The 13,943-nt window shown below is 44.3% G+C and overlaps 3 protein-coding genes across 4 annotated transcripts in view; 1 reads left to right on the plus strand and 2 right to left on the minus strand.

The window, feature by feature from the left end:
* Positions 1–177: 177 nt before the first annotated feature.
* On the minus strand, positions 178–2,951 carry LOC107565399 (uncharacterized). The gene is made up of 2 exons (XM_016250628.1): positions 1,036–2,951; positions 178–254 (listed from the first exon to the last, which is right to left on the minus strand). The coding sequence occupies exons 1-2, from the start codon at positions 2,880–2,882 to the stop codon at positions 251–253; spliced, it is 1,851 nt and encodes a 616-aa protein (XP_016106114.1). The 5' UTR covers positions 2,883–2,951; the 3' UTR covers positions 178–250.
* On the plus strand, positions 686–7,742 carry mbd4 (methyl-CpG binding domain protein 4). 2 transcript variants are annotated; one of them, XM_016250631.1, is made up of 8 exons: positions 686–954; positions 3,900–3,907; positions 4,067–4,366; positions 5,308–5,367; positions 6,296–6,430; positions 6,514–6,663; positions 7,335–7,438; positions 7,518–7,742. In XM_016250631.1, exons 3-8 carry the CDS (start codon positions 4,090–4,092, stop codon positions 7,590–7,592), a joined length of 801 nt encoding a protein of 266 aa, XP_016106117.1. In that variant the 5' UTR covers positions 686–954; positions 3,900–3,907; positions 4,067–4,089; the 3' UTR covers positions 7,593–7,742. The 2 variants fall into 2 exon arrangements, with proteins under 2 accessions (XP_016106117.1, XP_016106116.1); XM_016250630.1 differs by lacking the exon at positions 3,900–3,907 and having other exon boundaries at positions 687–954; positions 4,065–4,366.
* Positions 7,743–10,158: 2,416 nt separating this feature from the next.
* LOC107565411 (uncharacterized) overlaps positions 10,159–13,943 on the minus strand; it is a 17,781-nt gene continuing 13,996 nt past the window's right edge. Inside the window, exons 17-19 of the mRNA XM_016250645.1 lie at positions 12,312–12,550; positions 11,843–11,938; positions 10,159–10,163 (exon numbers count right to left, since the gene is read on the minus strand). Of these exons, the coding sequence (XP_016106131.1) occupies positions 10,159–10,163; positions 11,843–11,938; positions 12,312–12,550 (340 nt within the window). The remainder of the gene's footprint in view (positions 10,164–11,842; positions 11,939–12,311; positions 12,551–13,943) is intronic.

Below are 13,943 nucleotides of genomic sequence, written 5' to 3' on the forward strand. Positions count from 1 at the left end.
AAAGGAGGTTTTTAATCTCAGAAAGGTTTTACCTGGTTAAATAAAGGACAATACTATTTAGTGGACAATACCCAGATAGCACATGCACGTCTGCGAGAGGTCTGTTAAAGATCTCTTCGTCTGGAAAGCATCTGCTGTGTACAAACATCTGATAGACGTCTCTAAGTCTTTCAGTTTTACATGCATTCTAAATCATAAACGTCTTGAAGACATCTTCTATACGTGTATTTGACATCTGATAGGAAACGTCCTATAGTCGTACTGCAGATGAGCAAACAGTCTAAAGATACGTCTAGCAGATGTAATGCAGACGTCTCCGAGATGTACCTGTGCTATCGGGGTAATATACACTTCTCTTTCTAAATGAAAGTGTTACTGGGCAAACAGTGCTGATTATTCACAGTTCTACTGCATGGATCGTCGCTGGTGTTTAATGTTGTAATATTGAATTGTTTGGAAAGGAGCGGATCCAGCGTTGTTCTCCGCCGCAGCACTAGGTGTCGCCAGAGCAGAGCACACGTCTGAGTCCCGAGCTCAGCTTCCGCCGCCGCTGTCCGACTCATCTCCGCGAACCGGCTCTTTTCGGACAGATCGGCTCATTGAACCGGTTCAACAAGCCGATTCATCGGTTCCTGGCGTCATCCAGCAGTAACGTTGTATCAGTGAACGATTCAAATAAGTCACGTGTGCTACCCGGACCCGGAACTACAGCTCGATTCTGTTCGACTTCTGAACCGGCTCGACCGGTCACTTCCTGAGAACCGGCTCCAAAGAACCGAACGAACCTCGCTGCTTCGGGATGGTCTGAATGGAGCCGCGGTCACGGGAGTGCTGTGTTGTCGGACAGGTCACAGCTGGTGTGGTCTGCTGTGTGTGTGTGGAGAGCTGAGCGAGCCCGAGCGCAGTGCATCTCTGCAGCGGGCACTGGCGCTTTCACAGGACCTGAGAGCACAGGTACGTCTGCAAGACAGCTGGTGAACATCGCTTCATCTGACAGTTTACATACACACATCTTACAGACGTCTTCTATCGTATTGCAGATGAGCAAACACTCTATAACATACGTCGTCTCCGTGATGTCCCATTACAGAAACCACAGGCTGACCAGGGCTCTTCCTGCACAGCTGGGCTCCAGCCCTCATCAGGAGCCGCTGCATGAAGATCTTCAGCGGCACCTGACCAGGGCTCTTCCTGCACAGCTGGGCTCCAGCCCTCATCAGGAGCCGCTGCATGAAGATCTTCAGCGGCACCTGACCAGGGCTCTTCCTGCACAGCTGGGCTCCAGCCCTCATCAGGAGCCGCTGCATGAAGATCTTCAGCGGCACCTGACCAGGGCTCTTCCTGCACAGCTGGGCTCCAGCCCTCATCAGGAGCCGCTGCATGAAGATCTTCAGCGGCACCTGACCAGGGCTCTTCCTGCACAGCTGGGCTCCAGCCCTCATCAGGAGCCGCTGCATGAAGATCTTCAGCGGCACCTGACCAGGGCTCTTCCTGCACAGCTGGGCTCCAGCCCTCATCAGGAGCCGCTGCATGAAGATCTTCAGCGGCACCTGACCAGGGCTCTTCCTGCACAGCTGGGCTCCAGCCCTCATCAGGAGCCGCTGCATGAAGATCTTCAGCGGCACCTGACCAGGGCTCTTCCTGCACAGCTGGGCTCCAGCCCTCATCAGGAGCCGCTGCATGAAGATCTTCAGCGGCACCTGACCAGGGCTCTTCCTGCACAGCTGGGCTCCAGCCCTCATCAGGAGCCGCTGCATGAAGATCTTCAGCGGCACCTGACCAGGGCTCTTCCTGCACAGCTGGGCTCCAGCCCTCATCAGGAGCCGCTGCATGAAGATCTTCAGCGGCACCTGACCAGGGCTCTTCCTGCACAGCTGGGCTCCAGCCCTCATCAGGAGCCGCTGCATGAAGATCTTCAGCGGCACCTGACCAGGGCTCTTCCTGCACAGCTGGGCTCCAGCCCTCATCAGGAGCCGCTGCATGAAGATCTTCAGCGGCACCTGACCAGGGCTCTTCCTGCACAGCTGGGCTCCAGCCCTCATCAGGAGCCGCTGCATGAAGATCTTCAGCGGCACCTGACCAGGGCTCTTCCTGCACAGCTGGGCTCCAGCCCTCATCAGGAGCCGCTGCATGAAGATCTTCAGCGGCACCTGACCAGGGCTCTTCCTGCACAGCTGGGCTCCAGCCCTCATCAGGAGCCGCTGCATGAAGATCTTCAGCGGCACCTGACCAGGGCTCTTCCTGCACAGCTGGGCTCCAGCCCTCATCAGGAGCCGCTGCATGAAGATCTTCAGCGGCACCTGACCAGGGCTCTTCCTGCACAGCTGGGCTCCAGCCCTCATCAGGAGCCGCTGCATGAAGATCTTCAGCGGCACCTGACCAGGGCTCTTCCTGCACAGCTGGGCTCCAGCCCTCATCAGGAGCCGCTGCATGAAGATCTTCAGCGGCACCTGACCAGGGCTCTTCCTGCACAGCTGGGCTCCAGCCCTCATCAGGAGCCGCTGCATGAAGATCTTCAGCGGCACCTGACCAGGGCTCTTCCTGCACAGCTGGGCTCCAGCCCTCATCAGGAGCCGCTGCATGAAGATCTTCAGCGGCACCTGACCAGGGCTCTTCCTGCACAGCTGGGCTCCAGCCCTCATCAGGAGCCGCTGCATGAAGATCTTCAGCGGCACCTGACCAGGGCTCTTCCTGCACAGCTGGGCTCCAGCCCTCATCAGGAGCCGCTGCATGAAGATCTTCAGCGGCACCTGACCAGGGCTCTTCCTGCACAGCTGGGCTCCAGCCCTCATCAGGAGCCGCTGCATGAAGATCTTCAGCGGCACCTGACCAGGGCTCTTCCTGCACAGCTGGGCTCCAGCCCTCATCAGGAGCCGCTGCATGAAGATCTTCAGCGGCACCTGACCAGGGCTCCATCTGAAGCCTCCAGGAACAGCACTGGGCAGCCCTGGCTTCAAATATCAACTTCATTTGAATGCTAAATTAATTGTGAATTATTTACAATATATTAACACTCCCAATTTCTTTTAATAAAAACAAGTGGAGCCCTTTTGATTTGGACCAGTCCGCAATCATTCAGCAACCACCAAAACAACCTGGCAACACCTAGCAACCAGCGAGCACATCACAGCAGTCACCTAGCAACGCAATAATAGACACTCAGAAGTAGAGCCCGACCGATATGGGTTTCGGAGCCGATACCGATACGATATTAGGGAGTAAAAAAAGGCAGATACCGATATATCGGCCGATATTCTTTGTGTATATTTTAGTACAGTACCAGTCAGAAGTTTGGACACTTTCCCGTTCGTGTGTCCACACATTTGACTGGTACTATATATAGCATACAGTATATACATAAACAGAATATATACACACAAACACATTTTTTGCAATGATCGCTCAAATGTGGTGATCAAACACTTATAATGGTGACAGAGATATGTAAGGGCTTTTAACAATTTAACAATAAACTTGCGACGAGTGCGATGCACAAAGTAACGGGGTGTTAGTTGTAACACACGTGGTTTGAATATTTATTTTACTATAGTAACATTTAAAATCTGGCTTAAGTAAATTTATCATCTCAGTTTTTATTATTCATTTAAAATGAGACCAATCTGCTATTATTTTAATCTCCAATCTGTTATTTATCAGTTCAGATAGTTTTGTAATGCTTTGATTACTAGCAGAAGACACTAACCAGTTTTAAACTCCAGTTGCGCAGATGGGGTACCGATATATCGGCGACAGGCTCATATCGGCCGATAATATCGGCAAAACTGTATATCGGTCGGGCTCTACTCAGAAGACCTTAGCAACCGCCCCGCTAAACGAGCATCACTCACTTACTCTGCACAGTATTTCCCTAAGTCAATTTTCCATTGGGTAATCTGCAGGGTGACATTTCCCTGTTGAAAAAACAGCATATGCTGGTTAGGTATGTTTTGACGCTGGGATGCTGGTTTAAGCTGGTCCTTTGCATAAACCAGCAAAGGACCAGCTTAAACCAGCATCCCAGCGTCAAAGCACACCTAACCAGTATATGCTGTTTTTTTCAACAGGGTTAACACTGATGAGCGCAGGGAAATGCCTCAGAAGAGAAGAAAACAGAAGGTGAAGTCCAGCCCGACGGAAGCCTCTGCTCCGAGTGTGGGGACGACGAGAAGCACAGACCACCAGGAGGAGAGGAGAGAGGCGGGCAGAGCGAGTCCAGCCGATCAATCACAGCCGGCTCTAGATGAAGATTCAGTCGTAAGACTGCTGCAGCAACAAAACCCATCCGAGACGGCAGGAGGACGAGAGCAGAACCACAGGAGCCTGACACTCGTGGGATGTGTGTCACCGTCTAGAAACACAGACAGCCGTGAGTGCTTCTCCTCACCACTGAGATGAGCGTGTGTTGAACCCACAGCTTCCTTTCCAAGCCGTTGACCTCCATAACACACGCTCCTAATCAGGCTTTCCGTGGGCTTTATAAGGCCTTAAAAGGCTAAACTCTCCCTTCCATTATGTAAGCGCTTAAATCATAAATTCTTGAAAAAGTGAACAGAAATAAGTGAATCTATGCTTCAAAACAAGAACATCTGTCAGTGAGGAATGAGCACTTGTTTTCCCTTTGAATGAAGCCGATTGGCAGATATTTGTTCTTGATCACTTCATTTTGATAAATTTTTCAGAAAACGACTTCTAATCTTGTTATTTTGCTTCTTAAGTAAATAGATCTTGATTTAAGAATCTTTAGACATGTGCACCGGAAAACAAGACAAGAAGAACAGCACTTTTTTCCAGTGGGATCCAATAATTATGAATTAAAATGTAATGGAGGACAGTTGGAAGTTGTATTTGCGAAATGTGAAGTGTTGCTAATACATTGACATTTAGAGAGCATTCCTTCAATTAATTCATTATCTTGAAAAAAGTCTTCGATCTAGCTGCAGAAACCCTGCTGTCAGTCATGAGCGATTCATCAGTGCCTCTGAAATGACTTTCCCATTTCTGGATAGATCTTTTTCATTTTCACTTTTTCAGTGAATGTCTTGTTTCACTAGCAAATATTTCACCTTTGGCAATAAAGTAGGTTGGAAACGTCGTGTCACGTTGACTGACTTTAGGAATTCATAGGTGTTTAGTGAGGTTTAGGTTCACGAAGTACTAAACTGAAATGTGATCTAGTTCCTCGTTTAACTAATTGTCGTACTATTCAAGACATTTAATCAAGTAAAACTTTTAAATGGTTTTTGAGCGTGGGAATAATGTTTTTGTCCAAGACCATTTTCAAAAGCTCTGTGATCTTTTTCTTTTCAGGGTTGAAGTTATTAGCAGAGAAGCGGAAAACGAGTCCATACTTCAGTGGAAGGGATGACGGTATGAGACGGGTTTTATGGAGTGATACCGTGAACTAACCAGGCGTGATGCGATGAAAGTTATTGATACGCCAAACATGCAATTTTTTTTTTTGAAATTGAACAAGCAGACTGCTGTGACCATGAGTTGGTCTTAAGCAGGTATAATAATTTTAATTTTCAAATGTCATCAGTCGCTTAGTTTGTATTTCTGCAGTGTCGCACTCGTACAGTGACCCAAAATCCTGCTCTGCATAAGCGTAAAAACCTGAATATGTTCTGACCATAGACTGTATAAAAACATGGACGTAGTGTCCGTGACGTCACCCGTAGGTTTCCGAAGAGCGTTTTTGAAGCTGGCAAAGTGGGTGGAGCCGGCCGTCGCCATCTTGGCAGCGCGTCACTCCCGGATAATCGAAAATGGGCAGAGGCGGGAGCTGGTTGCTGAAGCCACGCCCACCTTGCTCGACAGTGGTGACAGCAGCGGCAATCCACCTGTCACTCAAGTGGCCACACCCTTAATTATGCAGAAATTTAAGGCTTAATATAATTTAAACGGATGAGTTATAAAAAAATTCACCCCCCTCACAGTTGTCATGAAGGGCAAAATTAGCTATATAGACCAAAATAATTTTTTGAACCAGGCTGTAAACATGTTTTTTTCTGCTGTAAAGTTGGGCATTTTAACATGGGGAGTCTATGGGATTGACTCCCTTTTGCAGCCAGCCTCTAGCGGCCAGTCGATGAATTACGGTTTAAGTCACTTCCGTGTTGGCTTCACGAGAGAGAGCGGGAGGTTGCCGCTTGGTTCTGACTGGCTGTGTTCGTAAAGCATCCTCCAGCACTTTAACTCTAGGTGCGGACACACGGTTCGTTATCACAGCATGTCTGGTTAGGTGAGCACATCTCTACCACTCGATGGCGCTGAGTTTAAAAGCTTTCCTCCTCAGCTCTGAGTCCCCCGAAGCGCAAGGCCTTCCGAAAGTGGACTCCGCCGCGCTCACCCTACAATCTGGTGCAGGAGACGCTGTTTCACGAGCCCTGGAAGCTCCTGGTGGCCACAATCTTCCTCAACCGGACCAGCGGTATGTCAGCACATCTGTAACATCTGTACTGTCACAGAAGACTTGTGATGTGCTGGTCTTTGTTTCCTCACCCGTATGAGCAGGTAAGATGGCGATCCCTGCGCTGTGGGAGTTTTTCCAGCGCTATCCAAGCGCAGAGGTGACGCGAGCGAGTGACTGGAGGCCGCTGGCTCTCCTGCTGCAGCCGCTGGGTCTCAGCACGCTCCGCGCCAAAACACTCATCCGCTTCTCCGGTGCGTGCCACTAATACAGCAGATTTCATCAAGGATGTTTTTAAAGTGTTAGTTCACCCAAAAATGAATAATTTAGTTATTTACTCACCCTCTTCATTAGAACAGTAAAGGAATTTTTAGCTGAAAACATGGTGATTGATATAATGGTGGGTGCCATCGCTTTGGGAGTCAAAAAAGCTAGTACAGAAAACGCGAAATTAATGCCTGCAGCTCCTGGCGATATATATTGAGGTCTTATGAAGTAAACAACAGCGTGAGCTCACCTTCACGCGTATGTCATCATGCGACTGAGGCTCTGGATTACAGGTAATAATGGCGTAAATAATGTTCAGTTTCTTGCACAGACTGATGGTTTCACTTCATAAGACCTCAATATATCGTCAGGAGCCACGTGGTTAATTCTGTGCTGCCTGTACCAGATTTTTTGACTAAGTTACAGCACCCATTTACACCCATTTACTCTGAAACACCAAAAACCATACCTTCAGCTAAAAATCATCTTAACGACTGTAGTGCTTTCATGTAGTGGTAGACGATACATATCACAGTCACTATATCTATATATATATATATATATTCTGAATTATTATACTGCTGATATAAAATTAGTTGAGATTGTTATTTGGTGCAGTGGACGTCTCATGATGCTGTGACATTATCTTGTTCGTCAGATGAGTATGTGAGTAAATCGTGGCGGTATCCCATCGAGCTCCATGGCATTGGCAAATACGGCAACGATTCGTACCGTATCTTCTGCGTGGAGGAGTGGAGAGAGGTACAAACACTACAGGACAACACATGAGCAGCGACAGTCACATGCAGCGGGTTGATGTGTGTGTGTGTGTGTCCTGCAGGTCACTCCAGGCGACCACAAGCTCAACGACTATCACGCCTGGCTCTGGAAAAACCAGGAGCAATTAGGAATCTGATTTTAGTTGCACTCCAGGATGTTTTAATAAATCATAATGTCTGCAGTAGCGAATGTGAATCAGTGTACCAGTGAACTCATCAGAGATCAGCTGCTGTCTGTCTCCTGAAGCATGAGATGTTCTAAATGTTTCATCATGTTTGTTCAAGTTGTGTAAAAATAAATTAACTTTTTATCTTTTGTACATGCTTTGGATTTGTTTAAAAAAAGGAGTGAGAGCTTTTAAAGTCAGTGTGAAATGACACTGATTTGAGAAACTCTTTTGTAATATTTTCTGAGAATTTAATACGTGCGCTGATGAATCGATCACAATTCTGATTTCATGTCGTGAAAGGAAGCTTCCTCTTCTCTGGCATGGAGTTCATAATGTCAAACAGTGTGCATATAAAATAGTTCAAGCGGTTTCTATAGTAGAGTCCTGTGTCACCGGTTATAAATTAGCAACACAGGTCAATTAAATGGGTTTTTAAAGAAATCATAAATGTCCTCCACGCTACCAACTCTAAATGTAATTCACATTAAGGCTGGCAGAAATCATGCCCACTTCTCAACTGTCGGTCGTTTTAGGGCATATTCACATTGGACAAATAATATGACAAACAAAATAAATAGAAGCCATGATGACACATTTACGCATTTTCATCTAAAGCAGGAGGTGAAGCAAGCAGACATGATATGATCAATGCATTAAAGCCACATGTGCTGAAACTAAAAACATCTGTCAAAGAAATGACTGGAAGGTCACACGTGTCGAATCTGCAGGTAAAGTGCACTCAGTTAAACGGTAAATCACATTCATTACTGCATTCTACCGGTTGCATATTTAAAACAGGGTCCCCACAGCCAGAGAAAACCTGGAAAAATTTGCTAGTTTTAAAATGGTGGTTTCCAGTGTATTCCTGGTGATGATATTGAATATAATCTTATAAGTCATGGAAATCTCTATAACCAATATACATTTTCTAGATGTGCTCGGTAGACACTGCCGGGAGATAGTTAGATAGAGTCTGCTGAATGAGCTCACAAACTGGTCTAAATCAAAAAGACTAATATAAAAAGAAACCCTTATCTAGTGTTAATGCATTGATCAAAGAGTGTGGGAACCCTGTTGAAACTGATTTGCCATACATATTCAAGCCACTACTTTCACACACATACACAGTGCTGGTTTGAGAGACGTCTTCTGTGACAGTGCTGCATTCATGCATTTGGGAATGTTGCCATGTGAGAGCGTTTCAAACAACGACTTTTGGAGCGTCCTTTCTGTCACTTCCGAAATCTTTAATAAATTGTTTTATGCATTGGGACAGATTTTAAAAATGAACACAGTATCCATGTATAAATGTGCATAAATGCCAATATGTCCATGCCAGTATGTACAGTACCTCTGCCCGAATGAGTTGCATACAGTACGTCTCTTGGGGTTTGGCCAAACATGTCCATTACTAACCATGTGAGTCTCGTAAATACAGCAGCAGCTGAACTGTTGAAAAATGAGCCCATCATCATCATCATTATCCACAGAGCTTTAAACAGCACTGCCACTCCGGCCCACAGTGCAAAACATCCCTGATTGACATGCATTTCCAGAGCCACGGCGCTCACCAGACCCAGAGCTTCATGTTTCAGTGGCATCACCCTGTCGGGAGTCCATCAGCGTCCAGTTCATTAGCGTACTTTAAGAATGCCATACAGCACGCGGTCACCCTTCTCTGAGAGCCAGTATCCTGCCATGGCAGCCACTCCTCCGATGAAGATGGCCGTGAAGACCATGTCTCCTTTGGCGGCTAGAGTAGCGAGAGAGCAGGTCACCACGCCGAAGAACATCTGCTGGAGCACGAGCACCTCATCATCCGTCATGTCTTCAAACAAAGCCTTCTCTGGACCCGCTGTGAGGACACAAACTGAGGAGGTTACACAGCATGTCTTTCTGGGTGAACACACAGTAGAACAGTTTCTGAGACTGGCGGCATCGAAATGGGCATAAATCACCCTATTTAGTAAGGAAAATCAAGAGCTTCCTTCAAGTACTCTCAGTCAAAATATAATGGACAATTTCATACTCGTTCCTCTCTTTTTCACTTCCTGACTGACACAGGAACACAGGCGTTTTAGCAGTGCTAAATGAAGAGCACAGAATGTGCATCAGGTGTGTAACTGATGCTTTACCCGTGTATGATGACATTCCTGTACTGGCAGAGTCAGATGCTGATGACAGATGGGGCTTTGTCATGCAAACCTTTTGAACTGGCTACATGAGTAGTTTTAGTACACTAAATGTGTACCAACTTACCTACATAGTCAACATTCACACTGATGATCAATGGGTCAATGATGGCATGCTTAAAAAATGCAATTCATAAATACATTGACTTTACTTTTTGAATTTAAATTAATTTGTGTGATGCATACAGTCAAAATGTCAAGGTGATACAAATGTCCTGACATCATAAAAAATTATCAAAGATCACATCAGAATGTGGTTTACCGTAATCACTTCACTGTTTCTTCAAACTGCTTGACATTTGTAATATATGAAAACGTTCGCCAAATCAAAGTCACGTGATTCACCCTACATGCAAAGAAAAACCCATGTGACTGTTTCTCAAGGTCAATCATTTGATTTTAATACAAGCCAATGTTAATTCAGTTCAACCTTAATGACATTTATGAATTGTAATGTTAGTTCACCCAAAACATTGTCATAATTTACTCACCCTTAAGTCATTCCAAACTATAAAATAAGATACTTTTAGAAATGTCATTTTTGTCCATACAGTGGAAGTTAATGGGTGTCAATGTTCATTATTTAAAATATCTTTTATTTTCCTGAAAAGAAAGTCATCCAGGTTTGATCCAGCTATTTCAACTATTGAAGAACAAGGAATTCGATGCCTGGGGAAGTACTATGACTACCCTCTTGAAGGACAGCACCAATCTTAAGAATACCATAGCTCAACATCCAATTGTTTGTGCTAATAACAGTGGAAATAACTTAAAATAGACCGTCATTTTTGCTTATGCAGATAAGAATAATACACCATACGAAACTGTAAAGGTTCTACTTTTATTTGCATGCACTCACAATATCAACAAAACGTTGTGCTTTTGTAAATTAAAGAAAACAAACAGCCTGCGCTTTCTGCCGTCTCGGTCTCTGTGAACGGGAACACGTCACAAAAATGAGCATCCACTGCACTTGCGGAGACGGCAAGTCAGCAACGTTAACTTAATATTTCCAGCTGACTCTGACTCAGAAATCACTAGTTTATTAACAAATAATGACATATTTTTAAGTAATTAAATTAAAATAAACATGTGATTAGTCAACTAATGGCTTAAATGAATGAAAAATCTTTAGTCGGGGCAGCCCAATAATTCTGATCAATCATGCAGTCCTTCATAATAGTTCTATGTGAAGCCTTGACAGCCTCTGGTCACTGTGTGCTTGTTTCGTAAATCTCCATTTGTGTTCCACACAGAAGCTTGTATGGGTTTGGAACAACATAAATGTGAATCATTAACTAAAGATGTTTCATGGATTGCTCTAAATCAGTTTGAGTAGGAAAAACCCAGGAGACGCCAGTTTTTACACCGTCATTTTTGCTTATGCAGATAAGAATAATACACCATACGAAACTGTAAAGGTTCTACTTTTATTTGCATGCACTCACAATATCAACAAAATGTTGTGCTTTTGTAAATTAAAGAAAACAAACAGCCTGCGCTTTCTGCCGTCTCGGTCTCTGTGAACTGGAACACGTCACAAAAATGAGCATCCACTGCACTTGCGGATACGGCAAGTCAGCAACGTTAACTTCATATTTCCAGCCGACTCTGACTCAGAAATCACTAGTTTATTAACAAATAATGACATATTTTTAAGTAATTAAATTAAAATAAACATGTGATTAGTCAACTAATGGCTTAAATGAATGAAACATCTTTAGTCGGGGCAGCCCAATAATTCTGATCAATCATGCAGTCCTTCATAATAGTTCTATGTGAAGCATTGACAGCCTCTGGTCACTGTGTGCTTGTTTCGTAAATCTCCATTTGTGTTCCACACAGAAGCTTGTATGGGTTTGGAACAACATAAATGTGAATCATTAACTAAAGATGTTTCATGGATTGCTCTAAATCAGTTTGAGTAGGAAAAACCCAGGAGACGCCAGTTTTTACAAATATGACTTTTGTTCAAACCACTTTCCAAATGAGTTTGTATTTCTGTAGAAGTGCTTTTGAACTCACCTACACACTTATTGCTGTGAAGGATCCATCCAGGCTTACAGTCCAGACACTTGTTGTTCTGTGGACCTGTGCACTTTTTACAGGAATGATGGCAAGCTGCATAAAACAGACAGACATTTGAACAGTCAATATCCTCATATGAGAATGATGTTCACTGAGCAGGTCAACTGTGGTTCAGCGCTTGATAACATTTACGACATTCATTTCTTTCTTTCTTCGAATACATTTCATCGCTGCAGCAGATTTTTAGCACTGATTCTTCTGCAACAACTCTCTTTCTATGCATTTGTTTATTTGCGCAATGCTTCTTTAAACTTGCATTTCAGTTGAATATGAGTCTCGTTCTAGTCAAAGTGGAATAAAGTTATGGAATAAAATATGCAACATATGTTATATACACATCACACATTCAAACTAGTGATCAGATGTTTCTGCATCGTGTTTCCCGTAGGCTCCTGAGAATGGTTACCTGAGCAGGGTGGCTGTGTGTGGTTGGAGCTAGTTTCTCTGTAGTATCCGTGGGCACAGTCCTGACACAGGACCCCAGAGTATCCCGGGTCACAAACACAGTCTCCGTTTCCCAGACGTGTGCCTTCACCCTCACAGCGGTCCAGACCTCCACACACTCCTCCAGGACCTGACGGACACGCTGCACACACACACACACACACACACACACACACAGACATAAGCACAGAAACAGCTTCTCTGCTGATATCGGTGTGTGAAATCCATAAAGGCACATGCAAGGATGAACTGGAACCCAGCGTTTAAAGGATAGTTCACCCAAAAATTTTTATTTTATGTAATTTCATCCAGCAGCCACCGAACTGAGAAAAAAGTTTGACTCGGACTGAAGACAGATGAGCTGCTGATATGCTCATGCATGAACCCAACACATTTTGAATGAACGTTTTTATGGTTTCTCATGGTTTATGTAAAAAGGTGAGTTGATTAAGACAAGTTTGTAAAACATGCATGTGTCATCATTACTGGGTGCTTTAATAATATAACTGCGTATCCGTGATATCGCGTGATAATGTAAACAAACTAGTGAAATGAACCAGTTCATTTGAAACAAACTATCAGAAAGAACCATTTCGTATAAAATAATCAGATTTCCCAGTTTGTTTGAGGCTCTGGATTACAGGTAATAATGTTGAAAATAATGTTCCGTTTCTTCATAAGACCTCAATATATCATCGGGAGTTAATTTTGTGTTGCCTGATGTGCTTTTTTAGACTCTCAAAATGCCAGTACCCTCTGTCTTGTATTTTATGAATCACCAAGGACCACAGTCTCAGCTAAAAATCCTCATTACTGTTCTACTAAAGACAAAATAGTCACCTACATATTGGATGGCCTGAGGGCGAGTACATTTTTGGGTGAACTATCCATATAAGAGTCAACATAACCAATCCACTGCTTTTGTGGAAAATATGGAAGAGCTGATCAGCCGATTTGGTGTATCTGAGCAAATATGACATTATTTGAGTAGCTGTAAGGCAGAGATACTCAAATTACCTAGCTTGGGGGCCAATATTACAAAACAACGTTTGACCAGAGATAAATAAAATTACATGGTAATAGTAATAAATATGATTTTCATTTGGTTTTAGAATGTGCAAAATCTAAAATCTCAGCTACAACTTCACAACCAAATCTGACTGTCCTGTCCACTTTGACAAGCTTCAACCAACATTATCCGTTACTAGATCAGTAGTGTCAAGCACATTAGCTAAACGCTGCTCAACGGTAGGCTTCGTGTCGTACAGCTGTGTGTGTGTGTGTGTGTGTGTGTGTGTGTGAGAGAGAGAGTGTGTGTGTGCGCATTTTTGTGACAAATGAGGACATAAATTTGTATAATGACAAAGGTATGACAGGTATTACAAGGAGAAGGTGACTTTTCAGGACATTACCCCATGTCTCCACTTTTCAAAACGCTTATAAATCACACAGAATGGAGTGTATTGAAAATCTGAAATAGCAGAAAGTCTCCTGTGAGGGGTAGGTTTAGGGGTAGGGTTGGTGTAGGGCAATAGAATATACGGTCTGTACAGTAGAAAAACCATTACGCCTATGGAGAGTCTCCACAAGGATA

The sequence above is a fragment of the Sinocyclocheilus grahami genome, unplaced genomic scaffold (genome assembly GCF_001515645.1).
Source record: "Sinocyclocheilus grahami isolate Dianchi unplaced genomic scaffold, SAMN03320097.WGS_v1.1 scaffold1000.1, whole genome shotgun sequence".
Classification (NCBI taxonomy): Eukaryota; Metazoa; Chordata; class Actinopteri; order Cypriniformes; family Cyprinidae; genus Sinocyclocheilus; species Sinocyclocheilus grahami.

Excerpts from the sequence above, each read along its gene's own strand:
- LOC107565399 (XM_016250628.1), bottom strand. The coding sequence starts at position 2,882 with ATGCAGCGGCTCCTGATGAGGGCTGGAGCCCAGCTGTGCAGGAAGAGC.
- mbd4 (XM_016250631.1), top strand. The coding sequence starts at position 4,090 with ATGCCTCAGAAGAGAAGAAAACAGAAGGTGAAGTCCAGCCCGACGGAA. Across the intron at positions 4,367-5,307 it reads GTCTAGAAACACAGACAGCC|GGTTGAAGTTATTAGCAGAG; the intron begins GTGAGTGCTTCT and ends TTTTCTTTTCAG. Across the intron at positions 7,439-7,517 it reads GCGTGGAGGAGTGGAGAGAG|GTCACTCCAGGCGACCACAA; the intron begins GTACAAACACTA and ends TGTGTCCTGCAG.